This window comes from Rana temporaria, chromosome 4 (genome assembly GCF_905171775.1).
Source record: "Rana temporaria chromosome 4, aRanTem1.1, whole genome shotgun sequence".
NCBI classification, from domain to species: domain Eukaryota; kingdom Metazoa; phylum Chordata; class Amphibia; order Anura; family Ranidae; genus Rana; species Rana temporaria.
Window position 1 is genome coordinate 41,233,174 of NC_053492.1, and position 25,634 is coordinate 41,258,807.

Sequence of the window (25,634 nt, forward strand, 5' to 3'; positions counted from 1 at the left end):
CTCCTCATTTCCAGAAGTCGAGGATTCCAAACGATCCGGAAAAGGGAGCCGCATTAAGATCGGCATTAGATCATCTACTTTCCCAGGAAGTAATAGTAGAGGTACCAGTCCTGGAACAGGGGCTGGGTTTCTACTCCAACCTATTCATCATCCCAAAATCCAATGGAGATGTCAGGCCAATTTTGGACCTAAAGATGGTAAATGCATATCTAAAGATCCGCTCATTTCGGATGGAATCCGTGCGGTCAGCAGCTGCCACACTCCAGAAGGACGACTTCATGGCGTCCATAGACATAAAGGATGCCTACCTTCATGTTCCAATTTATCAGCCACATCAAAGATATCTACGCTTCATGGTGGCTTCGCGTCACTTCCAATTCGTGGCGCTTCCCTTCGGGTTGGCTACGGCCCCCCGGGTGTTCACGAAGGTCCTAGCTCCAATCCTAGCCAAACTAAGGATCCAAGGGGTCACGATCCTAGCATACCTGGACGACCTCCTAGTCATAGATCACTCGTCTCCCGGCTTGGAGCGAGCAGTGGCCCTCACGGTCCAATACCTCGAGAGGTTCGGCTGGGTCCTAAATCGAGAAAAGTCAGCTTTCCAGCCCACAAGGCAGTTGGAATATCTCGGCATGAGATTAGACACAGAACAACAAGGAGTGTTCCTACCTCTGAGGAAGGTAAAAGCCATCAAGGAATTAATCCTACTGGTTCTAAGCAAGAAAGAACCGACTATTCGCCTATGTATGAGGTTACTAGGCAAGATGGTGGCCACATTCGAGGCGGTACCATACGCCCAGAGCCACACTCGCATCCTACAGGCAGCCATCCTGTCAGCATGGAGCAGAAGGCCACAGGCCTTGGATATCCCGTTGCCGCTCTCATCAAGAGTCCGACAAAGTCGGTGTTGGTGGTTAGACCCCCAGAATCTACTGAAGGGGAAGTCTTTCAGCCCAGTGGCTTGGAAGATAGTGACCACAGACGCCAGCCTGACGGGCTGGGGAGCAATTTTGGATGGTTGCACTCGCCAAGGTACTTGGGCAAAGCCAGAGAAGCAGTTGCCCATCAACATCTTGGAGCTCAGAGCTGCTCGACTAGCCCTCAGGGCTTGGACGTCAAAATTGCAGGGGTTCCCGGTGAGAATTCAATCAGACAATGCCACGGCCGTGGCATACATAAATCACCAAGGGGGAACCAGGAGTCAAGCCGCTCAGAGAGAGGTGAGCTTGATTCTCCTATGGGCAGAGGCTCATGTGCCCTGCATATCGGCAATATTCATTCCAGGAGTGGACAACTTTCAGGCGGACTTCTTAAGCCGCCAGACTCTATGGCCGGGGGAATGGTCTCTGCATCCACAAGTCTTTCAAGCACTCTGCCAAAGATGGGGAGTGCCGGACGTGGATATCATGGCATCGAGACTCAACAAGAAACTAGACAGGTTCATATCCCGTTCAAGGGATCCAATGGCCTGCGGAACCGATGCGTTGGTTTGCCCTTGGCATCAGTTCAAACTTCTTTATGCGTTTCCCCCGCTCCAGTTACTACCCCGCCTGCTGCGCAGGATCCGGGTGGAGCACATACCAGTCATCCTGGTAGCTCCAGCATGGCCCAGAAGAGCATGGTACTCACTAATCTTAAGGATGGTAGTGGGAGACCCGTGGACTCTTCCTCTACGGCCAGACCTGCTATCGCAAGGTCCGATCCTCCACCCTGCCTTACGGCATCTAAATTTGACGGCCTGGAAGCTGAATCCCTGATTCTCAGGGGTAGAGGTCTGTCTCAGAAAGTAATCTCTACCCTAATCAGAGCCAGGAAACCGGTCTCTAGGGTGATTTATTACAGGGTCTGGAAGGCCTATGTAGGCTGGTGTGAGTCCAAGCGATGGCTTTCTCGCAAATTTACCATCGATAGAGTATTAAGTTTTCTCCAGCTAGGAGTGGATAAAGGATTGGCATTAAGCACAATCAAAGGACAGATTCTGCTCTGTCAGTGTGGTTTCAGCGGCCGCTGGCCACCCACTCGCTGGTTAAGACCTTCCTTCAAGGGGTCTTACGTATTAGACCTCCAGTTAAATCCCCGCTTTGTCCGTGGGATTTAAATCTTGTTCTGTCAAGTTTACAGAAACAACCGTTTGAGCCGTTGGCTGATATTCCTTTGGTTCTACTGACAAGGAAGTTAGTATTTTTGGTTGCCATAGTTTCCGCAAGAAGAGTTTCGGAGCTGGCAGCCTTATCCTGTAAGGAACCATATCTTGTTTTTCATAAGGACAGGGTCGTTCTCCGCCCTCATCCTTCCTTCCTTCCGAAGGTCATATCCAGTTTTCATTTGAACCAGGATTTGGTATTACCATCCTTCTTCCCTAAACCTACTTCCAGAAAGGAAGGGTTGCTGCATACCTTGGATATTGTCAGGGCCATGAAGGCCTATCTTAAAGCTACAAAGAAGATCCGGAAGACAGATGTGCTGTTCATTCTACCGGATGGGCCCAAGAAGGGGCAGGCAGCTGCAAAGTCCACCATTTCTAGGTGGATTAAGCAATTAATCACTCAGGCCTACGGCTTGAAAGGGTTGCCTCCTCCAGTATCATTAAAGGCTCATTCTACTAGAGCCATGGGCGCCTCCTGGGCAGCACACCACCAGATCTCTATGGCTCAAGTTTGCAAGGCGGCAACCTGGTCTTCTGTCCACACGTTTACAAAATTCTACAAGTTGGACGTAAGAAGGAATACTGATACTGCCTTCGGGCAGGCAGTGCTGCAGGCTGCAGTTTGAGACCCTCGGATTCCGGGGGCTCCTCTTGTTTGAGTTAAATTTAAAATTTTTATTTTTCTCAACTAAGTTGGATTTATTATGATTTGAGTATATCTCTAAATTAAATCCTTTTGTCTTGGAGATGTTCTCCCTCCCCTCATTGTAAGCATTGCTTTGGGACATCCCATATAGTAATGAATGCCGCTCTGTGTCCCGTGATGTACGATAAAGAAAAAGAGATTTTTAATACAGCTTACCTGTAAAATCTTTTTCTTGGAGTACATCACGGGACACAGAGCTCCCACCCCTCTTTTTTGAGGACCATTTTGGGAGGCATACTGCTTGCTACAAAACTGAGGTACTCCTCCTATGGGAGGGGGTTATATAGGGAGGGGCATTTCCTGTTTGAGATTGCCAGTGTCTACACCTGAAGGTACTCCATATAACCCATATAGTAATGAATGCCGCTCTGTGTCCCGTGATGTACTCCAAGAAAAAGATTTTACAGGTAAGCTGTATTAAAAATCTCTTTTTTTCTTTGGTTTGAAAAATAAAAACCTTTTCAAAGTAAAATAATCTGTCTAAAAATGCTCTACTGCTCCACTTTTAAAGTACTGTATATATGTCTTTTATAATCTTTTGTAATTTTTGTACAATTGTACAAACATTACAAAAGATTATAAAAGACATACCGTATTTGCCGGTGTATAAGGCGACCGGGCGTATAAGACGACCCCCTAATTTTACAGTTTTTTAAGATTTTTTGCCCGTATAAGATGACCCCCCTTCCGAGGCTTCTGACGCTTCATATTTCTTCATTCTGGAGCCATATTCTTCTTCATTCTTGCTGGAGCTAGAGCCAATCATGGCGAACGGCTGTAACATCATCAGCCCGCGCCTCTCTGACTCTCAAAGCCAATCCGAGCAGGCTACTGTATGTAGCCTGCTCAGGTTGGCAGAAGTTGTTACTCCAATCCGAGCAAGCTCTGTATTCATTTGAATACATCGCTCACCGGGATTGGCTAAGCGGTATATACTGTATGTAGCTAAAGCTACATACAGTATTACCGCACATCCAGCAGGCATCCGAGTAGCTGACCCAGCGTATAAGACGACCCCTGCTTTTTGGCCAGTTTTTTTAAGTGTAAAAGGTAGTCTTATATGCCAGCAAATACAGTATATACTTTTAAAGTAGAGCAGTTGTCTATAATAAAAGGGATAAAAAAATGCTTAGACTGATTATTTACGTACTTTTCAGAGAAGTTCAGAAAATAAAATCTACAACATACCCACCTACCCAACTATCAAAAAAACTGAATGCTCCGGTGATGAAGAAGACTTGGTCCTAATTTTTTTACCTTCTAATGATTTAAGCTCCTTAGTAAAAAATCCACACTCTTCAACAATCCGATCTTCTATGGTCTTCCTTCCCATGCCAAAGTCTCGTAATTTGCTAAGCGTGAACCTTCTCATGACTTTCCAGTTCTCTCCATGGCTGAATGGGAGACCTGTGAAAGAACAGAAAACGAATCAGTCCTTCTAATCTTTATTTGTCATGTTATATCCAGAGTGTATTAAAACAAAAACTGGGGCCAAATCTGATTTTTATACCGTAATTACCAGTGAGCGTTGAGTTAGATCATACAAAACATTTGCTTGGAGATTATCTTATGATACATTCAATCCAAGAATCCACATATTAGTCCTGTAGACTAGTTTTGGTAAATGAGTAGGGCTTGATGGTTTAGAATTAAAGCAACATACACTATAATACCAAAAGTATTGGGACACCTGCCTTAACGCACATGAAAATTAATTGCATCCCAGTCTTAGTCCGTAGGGTTCAATATTCAGTTGGCCCACCCTATAACAGCTTCAACTCTTCTGGGAAGTCTGTCCACAAGGTTTAGGAGTGTGTCTCTGGGAATGTTTGACCATTCCTCCAGAAGCGCATTTGTGAGGTCAGGCACTGACGTGGACAAAAAGGCCTGGCTCACAGTCTCTGCTCTAATTCATCCCAAAGGTGGTCTATCGGGTTGAGGACTCTCTGCAGGCCAGTCAAGTTCCTCCATCCCAAACTCACTCATCCATGTCTTTATGGACCTTGTTTTTTGCACTGGTCCAAATCATTTGGTGAAGGGGGGATTATGGTGTGGTGTTGTTTTTCAGGGGTTATGCTTCACCCCTTAGTTCCAGTGAGGGGAACTCTTAAGGTGTCAACATACCAAGCCATTTTGGACAATTTCATGCTTCCAACTTTGTGGAAACAGTTTGGGGATGGCCCCTTCCTGTTCCAACATGACTGCGCACCAGTGTCCAAATCCCAATACTTTTGGTAATAAAGGCCCGGATTCACAAAGCACTTGCGCCGACGTATCTCAAGATATGCCGCATAAGTGCAAATGTGCGCCGTCGTATCTGTGCGCCGGACCCACAAACTAAGATATGCCTAAAAACAGGCTTCAACCCGCCGACGTGACTTTCCTACGCCGGCGTAGCGTGGGCACACATTTAGGCTGGACGCATGTGGCACTCCCATTGTTTAACCATTCAAATATGCAAATGAGGGAAATACGGCGATGTGCGCCCGATGCAGGCTATGCGATGTGCGCATAAGTTGTACGTCCGGCGTAAAGTTAAGCCCCATAAAGGAGGTGTAACCCAGCAGCAGACATGCAAAGGTCTGCACCAGGGAACTCATGCCGGCGTATTTTACGTTATTTACGCTGGACGTGTGTCTGGCTGGGCGTAGGTTACGTTCATGCCGTAGGCAGTGATCCTGGATAGTTTAGGCAGTTGTTCCGACGTGGTGTTGAGCATGCGCAGAGGGATGCGTCCACGTCCCTGCGCATGCGCAGTTGGTGATACGTATCTGTCTGGCGCTCGGCCCCAATATTTGCATGGGGTCATGCCTCATTTGCATGGCTCACGCCCAATTCCACTTACGCCTTCGAAACCCAGCACAGTTTTGGGAGCACTGGCTTTGTGAATTCCATGCTTGTCTCTCTGCGCTGCGTCGGCGTAGCGTATATTATTTGTGCTACGGCGGCGTAATGTGCGCCTGCTCTCTGTGAATCTGGGCCATAGTGTATAACCTAAAATGCAATATTTTGCAGCTTTCCAATCATTAGATTTAGTGTCTGCATTATTATTATTTTTTTTTTTTACTTATTTCCCCCTCTGTTTTCACCTGATAATCTGGCCAGTAACACACCTCCTGTATTAGAGTGCCCCACTCTGGATGAAGGAGCACAGGGGGAATCTTTGGACAGCAGCATTGTCAGTCTGGGGGGAGGGGAGTGGTAAATGTATTAAAAGATTTAAATGCACTAACAAACAAAAGCCAAACTCCACCTATTACATTATAATCATTTACAGCCGTTTCTTCTGAGATAAAGGTTTTATTATATTGGTAAGCTGCAATATTCACTTTTGAGCCAAAGACATACCTGGATTTTGGGTGGTTATACCAGGATGATTCCTGCAGCCACAGGCATCACCACGTTACAGTTTTTTAGAGCCAGCAGTCAGCTCTCTTAAAAAAGCAATCCTAGCAGGTAACTAGACGCTTTTTATAAGCAGTGGGAGGGGACATCCCTCCCTCCACCTTGCATGGCTTGCTTGGGCTCTCCCATCCCACCGAGGGACCCAAGCAACCAGACGGCGCACCTCCCGGCTGGTTAGACAGCCAAACAAAGCTGGGATCAGCCTTGATTGGCTCCCTGCTATGGCAACCTGGAAGTGATGACCTAACATCACTTCTGGTTTACCCGGATGTCAACAGTGCCAGTTTTTTTAAATCAAAAGCATTCAAAAACACTGATCTTGGTGTTTTGAATGCTTTTAAAGACAGAGGAGGGATTTGGGGTGTTATAGACCCCAGATTTCTACATAAAGAGTACCTGTCACATGCCTATTGCTGGCACAAGGTAAAAAAAAAATAATAATAACAAAAAAACATTTAACGTGCCCCCATTCCCCAATGCTTGGCTGAACCCACATGTCAGTCCCACACGCACGCAAACAACGATCGTCCCACACATGTGAGGTATCACTGTGTTAGATCATGGGCAGTAATTCTAGCACTAGACCTCCTCTGTACATCTAAAGTGGTAACCTACTGTATAAAGGCTTTTAAAGCATCAAATATGGATAGTGATTTATGTTGTTTGTTGTCATTGCACAGACATGCACAATTTTAATGAGTGACATGTTTGGTATCTTTTTACTCAGTGTAACATCGTCTTTTTATATTTTATAAAAAATGGGTTATGTATTGTGGGTTTTTTTTTGCATTGAAATTTTTTAAATGTATATTTTTCCCCCCAGAAAATTGCATTTAAAAAAAATGCTGCGCAAATACCGTGTGACAGAAAATTGCAATGATTGCCATTTTATTCTCTAGTGCCTCTGCTTTAAAAATCGCACTGGTGAGAGCCTGAGCCAGCCGCTCACGCCCACTTCACAGTCTGGCGCTCCAGTGAGCACTGAAGGGGCAGAACAGAGAGCAGTGACTGGTAGCCCATGCTCTGTGCTCCAAGGGGCCCGGTCAATGCTGCATACACCTAGGTTTATTTTTTTTATTCTGCACATCTCTTTTAAAGCAGACCTAGCTGACAAAACAAGGTCCACTGGGGCTAAATCTGGTACATCTAGCCAGGGGGGGGGACCAGAATTTACCAAATTTGCCCCTTTTAACGCTGTGTTGATAAATACGTTTCTCTAGTCGGATGGTCTCACCCATTTGAGTAATTTATTCTTGCAATGTGTGAGGGTCTGAAGACTTCCAGTGCCTCAGAATTATTTTACGGGCCTGAAAGAGAGCCCTGGCAATAACCTTCTTCCAATATACAGTAAATGCAGCTTTGGACACCTCCATAGAAGATGTATCAAATCCCTGTGATCCCTACAGCACCTAGTGCAGGTGGGGTGATCAACAGTCTTTGATCGCTCACTTCTCTGGCTTAGAGGCAGTGGGGGAGAGATGCAGCATCAGACTGATGCTGCATCCACCTAGGTGTGTATGAATGTTTATTTTTTTTAAATCCTGCACTTCTCTTTTAAGAACATTCTAGTGCAACTGAAAAGAAAAGTGACATACGGTCACACTGCACCACCTATACTGTTACAGCTATAAAAGTACTTGCTCAAGAGCTGTGTTAAATTATTTTATTAATTTACTTTTTGTAAATGTTTTCTGTTGAACTATTGGAGTTTTATTCACTGTGTTAATATAATTTTTTGGCTGTTAGTACTTAAAGTGGAGTTCCTACTAAAATAAAAATATTAAAAGTCAGCATCTACACGTAGCACTACCCCCGAAGGAGCTGCTGGTTTGATTTGGGTGGCACGTTACCTCTAATTCTCCGCCGTCTGGGGTACTGGATAAGAGCTGTAAGAAAGTCAATGTCCACACTGTAGATATCTTTTTCTTTTTTTTTTTAATTCTTTATTTTATCTCTGTTTTTGTAGATATCTTTTTCTGTGCTTTATTACCCAACGGGGTAAAAATTGTAAAAGTAGTAGTAGGTGAGAAGATAGAAGAAGTGGTATTTAATGGATTCTGGCGTATAACTTGTTTTCGGAAACAGTAATGCTTCCAACGACAACCTTCGTCACCACTCTAGCCAGAGTGTATATAGTGCATCTGGATAGGCCGCTCTCACCGGCCTAGCAGCCAGAGTGTCACTCGGAACATTAGCAAAGTCTCTGCCACAGACCTTCCCAAAGGGTGGAGATGTTCTCAGTCCAAAATCCTTCTCAACACTGGATTAAGCACACGGATCTCCCTTGAACAGCTTGTTTAATTTCAAATACTGATAGGCAACTTTCGTCCAGCCTCTCAGAAATGATGTGTCCTTTGATGAAGCAGTAGGCCTCTCTCGAGATACCAGCCTCGTGCTTGGTATTTCCCAGACAGGTTCTCCATCGTTCGGTTTCCTCCCTCGGGACACACAGCACAGGATGACTCTGCAACCGCAGACCCAGTCTACACACTGAGCCTGCAAAGAAGATCATATGCTCCAGACCAACGTGGTCCCAGAGCCAGGAACACTGCAACACACACACCCACGGGGGTAGTGGGACGACTGCCCAGGTGGATAGCTTTGAAGATGACCCCGAACCAATGGCGTCTGCCCCTAAATACCCCTCCCCAGCATGCACAGCGAGGCGATCAACCCTCCTGATTGGCTGCCGAGGAGAAGTATCCACACTACCCTGACTCTACTGCTGCCACCTGTCGGCCTTGGGTGTGAGGCCCCCCAGACAATGACAGTGGATACACAGCACAGCAAAAGCTGGCACAGAGGCCCTAAATTTAGTCAAATAAACACGATCAGAGGCAACTAACTCTCTGATCACCCTGTTCATTTACAGCAGCACCTGCTATGAAAGTAGCCAGGTGCTCCATACAAATACTGCAGCTGCTGACTTTTAATAATCGGACACTCACCTGTCCCACGGTTCAGTGATGCGGGGGAACAAAGCCTCGCTCGTCTCTCACTCCTCTCCGCGGCACTGGCATCACTACTGTGGGCGCCCGGCTGCGGCTTCACAGACGGGCATGCACTGCACATGCGTGAGCCGCGCTGCACACCGTGATTGGCCGGGCAATCATCTGGGACCTGTGACGTGTCCCAAATGACAAATTGCCGAAAGGGAGGGGGAGAGGTGACCTTCCTTCCGGCGCTGTGGTGCCCAGGGAGGAAGTGGGAGCTGAAACCCTCTCAAAAGAGGGTTTCTGCTCCGCCCCAAAAAAATGACATCCCAAAAGTGGCATGTCAGGGATCACCTTCCCTTAAAGTGGAAGTTCCATTTTTGGGTGGAACTCCGCTTTAATAGCAAGGCTTAGTGCTGTACTCAGACTGCTTACATTACATTTAAGAGCCAAGAAACAAGAGACATTGAGACTTGTAGTCCTGTGTTCAGCCATAACTGGACTCCTGAGTCTTTCTTAGACTACATCTCCCAGCAAGCTTCTAAGTAAGACTGGGGATTATGGGAAATGCTATTTAAGAAATGTGTCTAGCGGCCCTGCTCTCTTTTCATCAGGATCCATCAGTCCATCCGGCTACTAGGACCGCGGCATACTATGACCCTGTGATGGGTGGCCCTGCATTGCTGTGCCACATCAAAAGATCCTCTGTCCCTCCTGATGGTGATCGGCGGACCTCGATGCAGGGGCCAACAGGGACCACTTTGCCCACATCCATCCTTACACTGGCTGGGGTACAGACCCTGAATCACTTTCTGTGTGTGCCGAATACCTTCAGGATCTGGTGAGAGGGCTCATGCCCAAATCCCATTGTCTTCAGTAACACTCAGCACATGAACACTGCATGCACACATCATAACCTGGATTACAAAGGAACTTTCTGCTATATTTATTATTTGCTTGCTGACTACTCAAACCCTCCCTCCTTTGCTCTCTCTTTTTTACATCGTTGAGCTCCAACGTGCCGGCAAAGACTGTGTTTAGGCCTGACACTTGGACTACCCTTACCCCATGAACTGCAGGATGTGAGTTGGCCAAGATACTCCAATATCCAGCAACCTCCACAGGGATAGTGCTACAGTTCTACATGCCAACTTATTCATGTTTTCAATTCTCCCCAAAATATGATTCTTGCACAAAAAATAATAGAACGTGTCAGTGTACTGTAAACATACCAAATCCTTTGTTAATGTCCTCAAACATCGGTATGTGGGGCCTTTCAGCAAATTCATCAGGATAGTCAACAAGCGCACTCTTGACGGTCTCATAGCCAGATAATACCACCATTTTCACACCACCCATCTGGATACTGAACACAGATCCATATTGTTTTGAGAGCTGACAAGACAAAAGAATGAAATACAGTATGTAATGTATACAATATTTTTGGGCAAAAAAGGGCATACAGTTGACCAAAAACAGAGACAATTTGCATTGGATATAATTGTATTTGCTGTCCATAATAGAACTGATGCTGAATGGAGTGATGTTGGCTAAATTAATTTAAAAAATAAACTTTCAGTATCACTCATTGAGCTTATTAGGCTAACTTTGCTTGAGAAAAACAAATAAAATACATAGGGGAATTAGGGGAATAGTTTATTTAATTTAGTAGTTTTTGTTTTTGAATTTTTTTCTTTTTTTGTGTATTTAAGTGTTATTTGTGTACTGTCATTTAAAATCTTTTTTTTTTTCCAATTCCCGTTAAAATAAGAAAAGAGATTTTTTTTGTCAGAAGAACAGGTCAACAGGCCCTCCTGAGGCCATGTGTCCTCAACATGGGGGTGTGCCTTGCCAGGGAGACTCTTCCCATGACCCTGGCTGGTGGTTATGAGGGTCTGCAGGTGAGGGGTTTGTTGGAATATGGAAGCCCCCTTTAATAATAGTGGGGCCCCCAGATACCACCCCTTTCCTATGTGAATGAGTAGGGTTACATAGTATGGGCAGATGTCTCCATTCTTTCAGGGCTAAAATGATCGCCAACAGCTCTCTGTCACCAATCTCGTAATTACACTCCGCAGGTGAAAATGTCTTGGAAAAGTAGCAACACGGGTGCATAGCGCTGTCAGAGCTAGGACATTGAGACAGAAGGGCGCCAACTCCAGTCTCAGAAGCATCAACTTCAACGTAGGATCAGGATGTGCCAACACAGGAGCAGAAACAAAGGCAGCCTTAAGACTCTCAAAAGCCTGAATGGACTCTGGAGACCAACTCTGTGGGTTACCATCCTTTCTGGTCCTATCAGTCAGGGGCTTGACCAGAGACGAGAAGTTACGAATAAACTTCCGATAATAGTTGGAAAAGCCAAGAAATCGATGAAGAGGACGTAAACCCATGGGTCAAGGCCACTGTAGGACAGCAGAAAGTTTCTCTGGGTCCATAAAAAAAAAACAGCCGTGCAAATTACATAACCCAGGAATTTGACCTGTTCCCGGTGGAATTTACACTTCTCCAGCTTACAATAGAAATTGTTCTCTCTTAGCTTCTGAAGCACTCGACAGACATCTGTGTGGTGGCTCTCCAGAGCCTTGGAAAATATGAGGATATTATCGAGATAGACCACCACACATAACTGCAACAATTTTAGGAGGAAATAAACTTCTGGAAAACTGCCGGAGCATTACAGAGGCCAAAAGGCATTACTAGATACTCATAATGACCTTTTCTGGTATTAAAGGCGGTTTTCCACTCATCGCCCTCCTTAATCCTCACAAGATTGTATGCCCCTCTCAAATCAAGCTTCGTGAAAACCATTGCTCCCTTGAGGCGGTCAAATAATTCCGTAATCAACATTTTTAATGGTTACATAGTTACATAGTTAGTCAGGTTAAAAAAAGACACAAGTCCATCCGGTTCAACCACAAAAAATAGACAAACAAAATAAAAAAACACAGTACAATCCCATACACCCAACTCCATACCCAGAGTTGGTGATACGATTGAGACCCTCTATAGTCAATGCAAGGTCTCAGTTCACCTCTCTTCTTTTTCATAAAAAAGAAACCAGCACCAGCAGGAGATGAGATTTTGCGGATGAAACCTCGAGAGAGTGCATCAAAAACATACTCCTCCATGGCCTTATCCTCCAAGACTGACAAAACACAGCCACGCCCACAAGGGGGTATGGCACCAGGTTGAAGGTCAATTGCGCAATCATACGACCGGTGTGGAGGCAAATTACTGGCTTGACCTTTGTCAATCGCTAAAATCGTTGTACTCCTCCAGAAGGGAGGAGAGTGAACAGGTGCACAGGACCTTGGCTACCTTCTGGAAGCATCTTTTACTGCATTGTGGAGACCAGGACAGAACCTCAGCACAAAGCTAATCAAAAGAGGAGTTGTGCCTTTGTAACCAAGGATAACCAATAACCAGTGGAAACTTAGGTGAGGAAATATCTTGGAATTAGATTATCTCATGGTGAAGAGCCCCTACGGCCATGGACAACGGAACAGTCTCATGAGTCCCATTAGCAGGCTGTAAAGGTCTCACGTCAAGAGCCTCAATGGCAAGTGGAGTGTCACGTAGCTGCAGTGGAATCGAGTGCTTTGATACAAAGGCAGCATCAATGTACAGGCCTGCAGCCCCGGAGTCGATTAGAGCATGTATCTCGAAGGACGACTCAGCCCACAATAGGGTAACCAAAACCAGGGGCTTATCCTTCTGGGAAACTGGAGACGAAACAATGCCATTTAAGGTCTGTCCATGACAGGACCTCAAGGTTCAGGCGTTCCCTGGATGGGTAGGACAAGACTTCAAAAAGTGACCAGCCTGGCCACAATAAAGGGCTCTCTCATTCGCAAAGAGATGCGTGAAGCCCAAGGGCATGGGTTCATCTTCACAGACCGGCTCAGTACCAGGAGGCATGGGAGGTGAGGGAGGCAAGGGTGGAACTGCAAAGCTTGGAGACAAATGTACATGAGGCTTCCACAAGTGCTCCTTAAGAGAGAGTCTCTCTCTGAGTCTGGAGTCAATGAGGATGGCAAATGTAATCAACTTCTCCAGCTCAGTGGGTAGATCTCGGGCTGCTATATCATCCTTGATGTTATCTGAGAGACCATGAGAAAAAGCATCCACAAGGGCCCCATTGTTCCAAGCTACCTCTGCTGCCAGAGTACGGAATTCAACAACGTAATCGGCAACCGTCCTCGTTTGATGGACATGAGGCACTTGGCAGCAGAAGCGGAGCATGCGGGAATGTCAAATACCCTTTTGAAGGAAACCACAAATTCTGGGTAACTCAGGACCACGTTTTTTTGTGTCTCCACAGAGACTATCAGAGCGGCCACAGTCGGAGACTCTAGACAAGCCGTGCGACTCAGGAGCGTCTGTATTGCCATGGCAAACTGATTCATGCGGTAATTCAGATCATCCAATCTGGAAAAAATATTATTATCAAGTGTATTGGCTGCATCTCTTGAATTCATGGCCTTCCCCTACTGTCAGAAACCATGAATCAGACCGAGACAGAAGTACAGTTAAATCACACTTGTTTAATAATTAAAATAAAAGGGTAAACAGAGTAAGCGTAGTCAAAACATAGCCAGCAATAAAGGTAGTAGTACAGCAAGCAGGATCTGTAGCTAGAGGGAACGTCAGTCAAGCAGGTCTTCAACAGGAATGCAGGAGAAAGTTTGTTGTGATGTTAACACAGGCGAAGGCAAAGAGCAAATGAACTGGAAGGCTTTAAGTAGGCAGAGCTGACGAGCAGGAGGATCAACAGGTGGATCACTGTGGAGAGATGGGAGCTGGCAATTAGCTGACAGCTGAGGTGCCAGCACAGAGAAGGAAGGGCTGAGCCCAGCACTGACAACAGGAAAGGTTAAAGTGGTTGTATAACCCATTACAACCACTCTAACCTTCAAGTAAGCCTAGATTAAGGCTTTACCTGTAGGTGTAAAAAATATCTCGCAAACCTAAAAGGTTTAGGAGATTTTTGCAGAAAATTGTGGCACCAATGTCTATGGCGCATGCGCCGAAGACATTAGGCGCACTGAGCATGTCGTTTTCAACAGCAATCGTGCCTTAAAAAGGCGGCTTCCGCGCACATGCACGGGAGTGACGCCGTCGAGGCTCCGGCCAGTCACAATGCAGGAGCTGCGATACCCGGAAGTCACTCCGGGAGAGATGGCGGCAACGGAGGAGGGGAACGAGGAGCGCTGCAGGGGCTTTGATCTCAGGTAAGTACTATCAGGTAAGTATGCATACTAGCTCTTTATGCCTTTGTCTTGCAGGGTGTTTTATTTTTTATTTTTTAGAGAGGGTTTACTTCCTCTTTAACCACTTGCTGATCACCCTATAGCAGATTTACTGCTACAGGCAGCCGTTCTGTTTAGAATCATGTATATACAGTGAGCATACTGTATGTGATCCTGCACTTCCGCATAGGGGCACGCTTCAGCTATGATTATATCACAGCAGATGCCGATCAGTGAGTGCTGGCTAATGGATGACCACTGGCACTCGCTGCTTGTCGAGGAGAGACACAGGACGGAGCTCTGTGTATGTAAACAATGCAGAGTCCTGGCAGCAAGGATGTGGTGGATTTTGTTTCCCCGCAAAGCAGGGAATAAAATCCAGCACATCCTTTAGTGAAAACACCTCACTGTGTACACATAAACACTGATTAGGCACACATTTAACCTTATGATCACCCTAGATATTTAACCCCTTCCCAGCTAGTGTTATTAGTGACAGTGCATATTTTTAGCACTGATCACTGTATTATTGTCACTAGCTCCCACAAAAGTGTCAGATAGTTTCAGATTGTCCTCCACAATATTGCAGTCCCACTATAAGCCACCATTACTAGTGTAAAAAAATATTCCAGTATTTATAATATATACCATAGTTTGTAGACTCTATGGCCCGGATTCACAAAGCACTTACGCCGAGGTATCTCGAGATACGCCGCGTAAGCAGGGCTCTAGTCCTGCGGGAACGCGTGGGAACGGAGTTCCTGCACTTTTTTCACAGCAGGAACGCAGTTCCCTTTGCAGGACTAGAGCAGCCGAGAGCAGCCGAGCCGCCCGAGCCAATCCTTCACTAAGCGGCGATGCCCAGCTCGAGTCACTGTCAGGGGCAGGCGAACCTTAGTAATCATTTATGTTACTGGCCGCTTCCTGTATATGGCTTCATCGGGTAGTGTGCGGGTATTCCGTCACTTCCTCAATGCTGCAATGTCTCCTGGGAGCTTTTGTCATTGTTCCCAGGAGACATTCTGGAGGTCTGCCGCAAGTTATCGCAGGATTTAGAAAGAACTTGCTTAAAAAACATGCGGTTTAGTAATTATGCATATGAGCGTATCATTTTTTTTTTGGTGGGGGAGTGGATCTTGGGTGGGAGTTCCCACACTTTTTTCCCCAGGACTTGACCCCTGTGCGTAAGTCTATCTATGCGCCGTCGTATCTGTGCGCTGTGCCCACAATCTGAGATACGCCTGAAAATAGGCTGCATACGACTGACATAACTTTCCTACGCCGGCGTATCGTGGGCGCATATTTACGCTGGCCGCAAGGGGCGCACCCATTGATTTTCTATGCACATATGCAAATAAGGGAGATACGCCGATTCACGAACGTGGTTGCGCCCGGCGCATAATATACGCGGTTTGCGTAAGGCGTACGTCCGGCATAATGTTATTCCACATATAGGAGGAGCAACTCATGCAAAGGTATGGACCAGGGAACAGAGCCGTCATATTTTACGTTGTTTACGTAGTACGTAAATAGGGCTGGGCGTAGGTTACGTTCACGTCGTTGGCAGTGATCCGTCGTATCTTAGGGAGTAGTTCCGACGTGATTCTGTGCATGTGCACTGGGATGCATCCACGGGACGACGCATGCGCCGTACGTTATTCGTATCTTTATGACGCTCAGTCCATCATTTACATGGGGTCACGCCTCATTAGCATGGCTCACGCCCACTTCCACCTACGCCGGCTTACGCCGAGGAAACCCAGCATAGATTTGGGGGCGAGTGCTTTGTGAATACTGTGCTTGCCTCTGTGCGGTGCATCGGCGTAGCGTATATTCGATACGCTACGCCGGCATAAATATGCGCCGAGGTATGTGAATCCAGGCCTATAACTTTTGTGCAAACCAATCAATATACACTTATTGTGATTTATTTTACCAAAAATATGTAGCAGAATACATATTGGCCTAAATGTATGAATATATTTGATTTTTTACATTTTTTTAATATGTTTTATAGCAGAAAATAAAAAACTGTTTGTCTTTTTTTTTTATAAAAAAAATAAACCCAGTGGTAATCACATACTACCAAAAGAAAGCTCTATTTTTGGGGAAAGAACAACATAAATTTCATTTAAGTACAGCGCTGCAATTCCATGCAATTGTCAGTTAAATTAACGCAGTACGGTATAGAAAAGGATTATGATCACCTTATAACCTTCAGTGGGAGGCTGAGCTTGGGAAGCAACTCGATCCGGAAGATTGGCAGGCTATGACCATGGCATTGTCTAAATGTTCTACGAATGTTCTCTTTCAGGAGAACGCCTATAAAGTGTTTTATAGGTGGTACTATACCCCGACCAGGCTGGCGAGTTTCATACCTTCCTACTCTCCTTTGTGTTTCCGTGGATGCTCTCGGGAGGGTACGATGGCACATGTCTGGTGGACCTGTCCCAGGGTATGCAGATTATGGGTTCGAGTTTATGCGTTGCTCCGCAACCTCTTTCATACCAACTTAAAGAGGGACCCTTTTGAGGCCCTTTTATGGAAACCGATCACGGAGCTTCTCCGTCCTGAACGCCAGTTGGCGGCGCATGTCTTTACTGCAACTAAATTGATCATTGCAAGGGCCTGGAAGACCCCGGTTCTTAGCTTCGAAGCAGTTAAAAACTGCATTAATGATATTATGGTTAATGAGAAACTTACTGCTGTGTTAGCAGATACCCACGATAAATGTCTCCGGGTATGGCAACCCTGGGTGGCTTACAACCACCCTTCACGATTTGACCCAGCACTACTTTCTCTTTGATGAGTCTCTGTTCCCCCCGCCCCGTGGACCCCCTTCCTTCTTTCTTTCTTCTATTTTATTTTATTCTTTTTTTGCTCTTTTCTTGCTGTTCTTTTCTATTTCTATTCCTCTTTCTCTCCATTGCTACTTGTTCATGCTACTTTTCTAACTGGCTTTCTTTCTTTTCATCCTCCCTTTCTTTGTTCTTTGTGGCTTGGGCCCTCAGGCTTGGTCCTGTTGGCCTTGGACACAGGATGCATTATTTAATTTACAATTTGGAATACTAATATCCTCTGCTATGTGCCTGCTTGAATTTTATTTTATTTTTATTTATTTTATTTTATTTTATTTTTTATTTTTTTGTAAGGTATCGTACAACAACTGTGCTTTTAAGTTCTACATTTACCCCGGTGTGTTAACCGGTATGTTACCTAAGCCAGCATTAGGTCAATCTAGCAGGCCACTTGAGTTGAGGACATTCTATTGCCGGCCTTCTGGATTCGTTTTCGGATCCCTAGGAGCTGGACTGATCTCAGGTCTACGGACTATTTTTTCTGATATATGATAAGCTTATGGTGTGTCCTCCACTGCTTTTTTCTTTTTTATTCTTTTTTGTTTGTTGATGTGTTTTTTCAATAAAACTCTTTGTACAAGAAAAGGATTATGATCATGAAGGGGTAAATCTTCCGGAGGGCAAGTGGTAATGTGTGAATTATTGTGAGGGGTATAGAGAGAGATAGTTTGAGAGTTAGCATTAGGGTTGCAGTGAATATAAAGCTTTTAATTGCTGGCCAACGAACACAAAACAACGTGTTTTTTAAGCTCTATAGCGCCACCCTTTGGGCAACTTCTGCTGATGTTGTGTTATGGTGAGCATTGCTTCTGAGCATGCGTGTTTGTACTTTGGAGTTTTGTCTTTTGTACACCCGATCGGAAAATTGGACAACACACATTTTTTGGCGGAAAATTTTAAAGCACGCTATCCCACATTTGTTGGCAGAAAATCCAACAACAATTGTCCGATGGAGGGTACAAATGGTCGGAAAAGGGGCCTTAAGAGTTAAAGGGGTTGAAAAGGTTTGTTTTTTTATTTTCTAAATAGGTTCCTTTAAGCTAGTGCATTGTTGGTTCACTTACCTTTTCCTTCCATTTCCCTTCTAAATGTTTTTTTTCTTTGTCTGAATTTCTCACTTCCTGTTTCTCCTCAGTAAACTTGCCACCATCATCCGAGCGGTGGTTAGTCAGCCAGAACAGCTTACTGAGGAGGAACAGAAAGTGAGAAATTCAGACAAAGAAAAAAAACATTTAGAAGGGAAATGGAAGGAAAAGGTAAGTGAACCAACAATGCACTAGCTTAACCGCTTAACGCCTGCCGCACGACTATTTACGTCCACAGAATGGCACGTACAGGCAGAAGGGCGTACATATACGTCCTTGCCTTCTAGCGGGTCGGGGGTCCGATCGGGACCCCCTCCGCTGCGTACGGCGGGCGGCTTACCTGCGGGAGCGATCCGACTCGAGGGGGCGGCTGTTCGTTTCTGTCTGCCCCCTCGTGATCGATCCCAGCCAATCCCGCGAGCCTCCGCCGTGTCACTTCCTCTGCCTGTAAAATGTAAACATAGGCAGAGGAAGTGATGCAGCTCTCATCTCGGCGGTATTTTCAAACCGCCGAGATGAGAGAAGACTCACACAGTAAGTCGCACCAACACTACACTGACACCACACACATAGGCACACTTAACCCCTTCCGATCACCCCCCTGTCACACTGTCACTGAATGCAGTGATCATATATGTACTGATCACTGCATTTAGTGTCAGTGTGACAGTTAGTGTGACAGCCAGTTAGTGTTAGGTCCAGGGTAGCCCCGTACCCCCCCTAATAAAGTTTTAACCCCTTGATCGCCGCCCTAGTTAACCCTTTCACTCCCTATTGCCAGTGTCACTAAGCGATCATTTTTCTGATCGCTGTATTAGTGTCACTGTTGCCGCTAGGAAGCTAATTTTTTTTTATTGGGATTTTTTTTTAATAAAGACATGTGGCTAAATAAATTTTGGTCTAAATGTTTGGCTAAAATTTAGTTTATTCAATTTTTCTTGTAACAAAAAGTAAAAAAATATTGATTTTTTTTCAAAAATGTCACTCTATTTTTGTTTATAGCGCAAAAAATAAAAATCGCAGAGGCAATCAAATACCATAAAAAAAAGCTCTATTTGTGGGAAGAAAAGGACGCAAATTTTGTTTGGGAGCCACGTCGCACTACCGCGCAATTGTCTGTTAAAGCGACGCAGTGCTAAATTGTAAAAACCCCTTGGGTCATTTGGCAGCATATTGGTCCGGTCCTTAAGTGGTTAAAAGCCAGCAGCTACACTTTTTGTAGCTGCTGACTTTTATTAAACATTAAAAATTACTGGAACACCCCTTTAAGGGCAGGGTTAGGTGAAAGGGGAACAAAATTATCATGCTTGAAATTTAAACTGCCCTGGAAGTTGCATGTTACAAATAAATCTCAATAACCAACCCCAGATGATAACTCATTAGTAGATCATGTGTTTGAGTATAGGAGCTAGGTCTTATTCACTATTAATTTATTTTTTATTTTTTGCATTTGCTGCTTAGAGGCAGGGACTCTGCCTGTTAATGGTAACACAGGTTTCATGGTATTGATTGACTCGAGTGCTGAATGTGATGCCAAGGATGGTGATGGTCTCCTTGTGTCTGGCCCGGAAGATTGTGGGTGACTAAGCAAAGCCAGAGCCTGTCACAGGAACAGCTTTGCCAACTGGTCGGTTGCCATTGCATCCCACATTTCTTTAAACTTTGGTTGCTTCGCTGTGTGCTGATCAAATGGCTGCAGGAGCCACTGACCTGAAACAAATTAGCCGATTAGAGGTTTGGACTTTCTAATCTGAATGTTGACTTTTGGAGCACAGAAGCCAAAGAGCTTATTTAAAGAGGTTATCAATGAAATCCCTTGTATTTTTTAAAGTATAGGTGTCCTTAAGACTGAATTCATTGCATAACTTTACTGAATACAGAATTATATTAGACCTGAACTGCTCAATAGTTACCTTCATAAAAGTTTCAGTTGGCCTCCTGAGATTAATCATATGCAGATTTCCGATCAACGGCAGAGCTCTGGGCCCTGGAGGGAATTTCCTGGATGAAGTATCTGAAGTCCGCGATCCCCAGCCTTGAATAATGTATAGGATAGCCAAAAATAATAGTCCATATATAGCGAATTCAGAAGTAACAGTTAGCTCCATGGCTTTTGTGCTTGGAAAATGTGAAGGTGACACAAGTTGCTCTGTGAGTTCGGTGTGCTATATTTTCTGAGATGGGAGGAGTACTGCAATGTCACCTTCGTAATAGTTTTCTCTTCCAGACTAAACAGTGACAGTCCAGAAATATATAACTTAGATAACTAACATCAATATTTGCATGTGGTGTATGGGGTTAGGGTTTTGTAAATGCCTTTGTACATTGAAGGGGTTTACATTTTTGTTTGTAGCTGTGTAGCTGGGTGCATAGGGGGAGGTCGGGATCTGGGGTCCCCCTAGTTATAGGGGGCTTTCAGATTCCAATAAGCTCCCTGCCCGCAGACCCCCATCAGGATTGTGGGGAAGAGGCACTTGTCCCCATCATATATTTATCATCCACAAGTCATCCACGTCCTGGAGGACGTTACTACTGTACTCGGTATCCCATGCGTACGGCGGCCGGCGCCTTGTCTGCTTCCTCTGTCCGGCCGCCATATGGGATACCGAGTACAGTAGTGACACCCTCTAGGACGTGGATGACTTGTGGATGATAAATATATATTTTTTTGGGTGGTATTTGACCAACACTGTGGGCCAAATCCTCAAAAAAGCTGCCTAACTTAACTTTCAGCAGTTAAGTTACACAGGCGTTAAATTTCTACCTAAGTGCCCGATCCACAAAGCACTTACCTAGAAATTACACGCCGTGTAACTTAAGTGCCTCCGTCGCAAGGCAGTTGTCTGATCGAGGGGGCGATTCCTATTTAAATGAGGTGCGCTCCCGCGCCGGACGTTCAGCGCATGCGTGTGACGTCATTTTTCCCGACGTGCATCGCGCGAACGTACTTTACGCCGGGCTTTGTGGATCGCGACGGGACAATAAAGTTGTGTCGGGTAAAAAAAAAAATACGCGCCGGGAAAAAAAAATCGAAATTAAAAAAAAAAACGCGGCGATCGAAAAAAAAGGTTTGTTTTTACAAGGTCTAAACAGTTTAGGCCTTGTAAAAGCATCCCTAATTTTACGCATGCAAAACGTAACTTACGCAGAAAACACAAAGCTAAAAAGCTTTGTGGATCTGCCTAAGTACTCATTTGCATACGCAAAGCGGCATTTCGACTCGAAATGCCCCCAGCGGCGGATGCGGTACTGCATCCTAAGATCCGACAGTGTAATGCCGCGTACACACCATCACTTTATGTGATGAAAAAAAACGACACTTTATGTGAAGTAAAAAATGACGTTTTTGAAACTTCAATTTTCAAAGACGAAGTTGCCTACACACCATCGTTTTTCTCACAATGTTCTAGCAAAGCGAGGTTACGTTCCACCACGTTTTTCCATTGAAGCTCGCTTCATAAGTAGCTTCTGGGCATGCGTGGATGAAAAAACGTCTTAGAAAACGACGTTTTTTGCTACACACGGTCAATTTCTGTGAAGTAAAAAGTGCACTTTTGAAAAACGACACATAAAATTGAAGCATGCTTCAATTTATTTTGGTCGTTTTTTACAAGACATAAAACGACGTTTTCCCCCACACACAGTCAATTAAAGTGACGTTTTTAAAAACGTCATTTTTTTTCATCACATAAAGTGATGGTGTGTACGCGGCATAAGTCTATTACAGATGTCGGATCTTATGCCTATCTTTGGAAAAATCCTTCTGAGGATCGTTTCCAAAGATAGCCACAGGGATACGCAGGCTGAACAGCAGTTCCGCATGCGTATCTCCTTTGAAGATTTGGCCCTGTATATTTAATTTTTTTGCACTATAAAATAAATAATAATAAAGACCAACAATATTGAAAAAAATAAAAAATTCTTTATAAATGTAAGCCAATGTGTTATATGTTTTTAGTATAAAAAAATCCCAATAAGCATATATTAACCGGTTAACGCCCGCCCACTGTATATATACGTCCTCTTTTTAAAGATGGATATCTCGGTAACGTCAGCAGCTGCTTCCACAACCGAGGTATCCATCTCTTCTGTGGGCGGGCGTGTAAACGATAACGGCGGTCTCCGCGGCGGATTTGCCGCGAGATTGCCGTTATCGGTGGTGGGAGAGGGCCTCCTGCCGCTCTCCCGCCGCTCTCCCGCGCCCTTCGCCGCTTACCGGAGCCGAGGGCAAGATGGCCCCCACCCGTCCTCATAGCTTTGCTGGGCGGAAGTGACGTCAAAACGTCAGTCCCGCCCAGCGTCTTAAAGAGACAATTTTTTTGTTGTCATTTTTTTAAATGACAAAATTTCCATTTTTTTTTTGCATTTAAGTCTAAATATGAGATCTGAGGTCTTTTTGACCACAGATCTCATATTTAAGAGGACCTGTCATGCTTTTTTCTATTACAAGGGATGTTTACATTCCTTGTAATAGGAATAAAAGTGATACATTTTTTTTTATTTCAGTGTAAAAAAATATCAAATCAATAAAAATAAATAAGAAAACAAAAAAAAATTCTTTTAAAGCGCCCCGTCCCGACGAGCTCGCCCGCAGAAGCGAACGCATACGCAAGTAGCGCCTGCATATGAAAACGGTGTTCAAATCACACAAGTGAGGTATCGCCGCGATCGTTAGAGCGAGAGCAATAATTATAGCCCTAGACCTCCTCTGTAGCTCAAAAAATGCAACCTATAGAATTTTTTAAATGCCGCCTATCAAGATTTTTAAGGGTAAATGTTTGACGCCATGCCACGAGCGGGCGCAATTTTAAAGCGTGACATGTTGGGTATCATTTTACTCGGCGTAACATTATCTTTCACAATATATAAAAAAATTGGCCCAAATTTATTGTTGTCTTATTTTTTTATTCAAAAAAGTGAATTTTTTCCAAAAAAAGTGTGCTTGTAAGACCGCTGCGCAAATACGGTGTGACAAAAAGTATTGCGATGACCGTCATTTTATTCTCTAGGGTGTTAGAAAAAAATATATATAATGTTTGGGGGTTTTAAGCAATTTTCTAGAAAAAAAAAACTGTTTTAGTCTTGTAAACGCCGAATCTGAAAAACAGGCTTGGGGCTTAAGTGGTTAATTGGTTTTACACAAACGTTAGAGGGTCTACAACCTATGGTATATACACTATTTTGTCCAAAGTATTGGGTCGCTGCACATGAACTTTTATGGCATTCCAGTCTAAAGCCCCGTACATGCTACTGATCCCCTACTGACTAAAGCCCCATACACACTATTAGATTTTCTGCAAATTTTTGTCTTCAGAGTTACCAAAACCATATATTATGAGGTCAGAACTTAAAGGGGTTGTAAAGGTAATTTTTTTCTCCTAAATAGCTTCCTTTACCTTAGTGCAGTCCTCCTTCACTTACCTCATCCTTCCATTTTGCTTATAAATGTGCTTATTTCTTCTGAGAAATCCTCACTTCCTGTTCTTCTGTCTGTAACTCCACACAGTAATGTGAGGCTTTCTCCCTGGTGTGGAGTGTCGTGCTTGCCTCCTCCCTTGGACTACAGGAGAGTCAGGACGCTCTCTACGTTGCAGATAGAGAAAGGAGCTGTGTGTTGGTGGGCGTCCTGACTCTCCAGTAGTCCAAAGGAGGGGGCGAGCACGACACTCCACACCAGGGAGAAAGCCTTTCATTACTGTGTGGAGTTACAGACAGAAGAACAGGAAGTGAGGATTTCTCAGAAGAAATAAGGACATTTAAAAGCAAAATGGAAGGATGAGGTAAGTAAAGGAGGACTACACTAGGGTAAAGGAAGGTATTTAGGAAAAAAATTACCTTTACAACCCCTTTAAGAGTTTCAATTTGTATGCAATCAGACAGGCCCTTGCACTACATGGTTTTGGTAAATCTGAAGACAAAAATCTGCAGAAAATCTAATAGTGTGTATGTGGCCTTAGTCAGTAGGGTTCAATACTGAGTTGGCCCACCCTTTGCAGCTATAACAGCTTAAATTCTTCTAGGAAGGCCGTCCACAAGGTTTAGGAGTGTGTCTATGGGAATGGTTGACCATTCTTCCAGAAGCGCATTTTTGAGGTCAGGCACTGATGTGGACAAGAAGGCCTGGCTCGCAGTCTCCGCTCTAATTCATCCCAAAGGTGTTCTAAAGGGTTGAGGTCAGGACTCTGTGCAGGCCAGTGAAGTTCCTCCACCTCAAACTCGCTCATTCATGTCTTTATGGACCTTGCTTTGTGCACTGGTCCAAATCATTTGGGGGGATTATGGCGTGGGGTTGTTTTGCATGGGTTGGGCTTGGCCCCTTGATTCCAGTGAAGTGAACTCTTGGACAATTTCATGTTCCCAACTTTGTGGGAACAGTTTGGGGAAAGCCCTATTCAGCTGATTCTCATTGTTTCCGTGTCCAGAAAGGTTAATAAATGAACAAAAAAATCTACAAGAGATGTTTAAGGAGTAAACACTTTGGGAGTGTGCTACAAAGTTAGTTTATTCAGAGGAGAGTCAAGGAGAAGTGAATTATGTATATTTCATTTTTTTATAAGATAAAGAATGTAATACTTTTGAGACAATTTTGTAAGACTATAAAATGTTAAATCACTTTTCAATATACAAGACATTATATTATCCAAAATAACCCACTCATAATTAACATAAAATGAACATATCTATGTTTTACCTGTATCCTTATCTAAAAAAAGAAATGTGTTTTATAATCTATGGGCCAGATTCACAGAGCAAGTACGCCTTCGGATCTTAGATGCAATACTTTGGCGCCCGCTGGGTGGAGTTTGCGTCGTTTTCAGCGTCGGGTATGCAAATGAGCTATTTCCGACGATCCACGAATGTACGTGCGGTCGTCGCATTCTCTTACGTCGTCTCTAGTCGGCTTTTTCCGGCGTATAGTTAAAGCTGCTATTTTGCGGCGTATAGATAGACTTGCCATGTTAAAGTATGGCCGTCGTTCCCGCGTCGAAATTTGAATTTATTTTTTTGCTTAAGTCGTCCGTGAATAGGGATGGACGTAAGTCACGTCGAAGTTCTAAAAATGACGTCGTTGCGACGTCATTTCGCGCAAAGCACGGCGGGAAATTTCGATACGGAGCATGCGCAGTTCAATCGGCGCTGGTGACGCGCTTCATTTAAATGAATCACGCCCCCTACCCGCCCAATTAAAAAAACGCGCCGAGAGATACACTACGCCGCTGTAACTTACAGGGCGAAATCTTCCTGGATT

The 25,634-nt window shown here is 44.5% G+C and overlaps 1 protein-coding gene across 1 annotated transcript in view; it reads right to left on the reverse strand.

The window, feature by feature from the left end:
• Positions 1-20,584, reverse strand: part of LOC120936170 (cytochrome P450 2K6-like) — a 63,962-nt gene extending 43,378 nt beyond the window's left edge. Inside the window, exons 1-3 of the mRNA XM_040348324.1 lie at positions 20,299-20,584; positions 10,423-10,585; positions 4,110-4,259 (exon numbers count right to left, since the gene is read on the reverse strand). Coding sequence (XP_040204258.1) covers positions 4,110-4,259; positions 10,423-10,585; positions 20,299-20,493 — 508 coding nt within the window. The 5' untranslated portion in view covers positions 20,494-20,584. The remainder of the gene's footprint in view (positions 1-4,109; positions 4,260-10,422; positions 10,586-20,298) is intronic.
• Between the last annotated feature and the right edge of the window lie 5,050 nt (positions 20,585-25,634).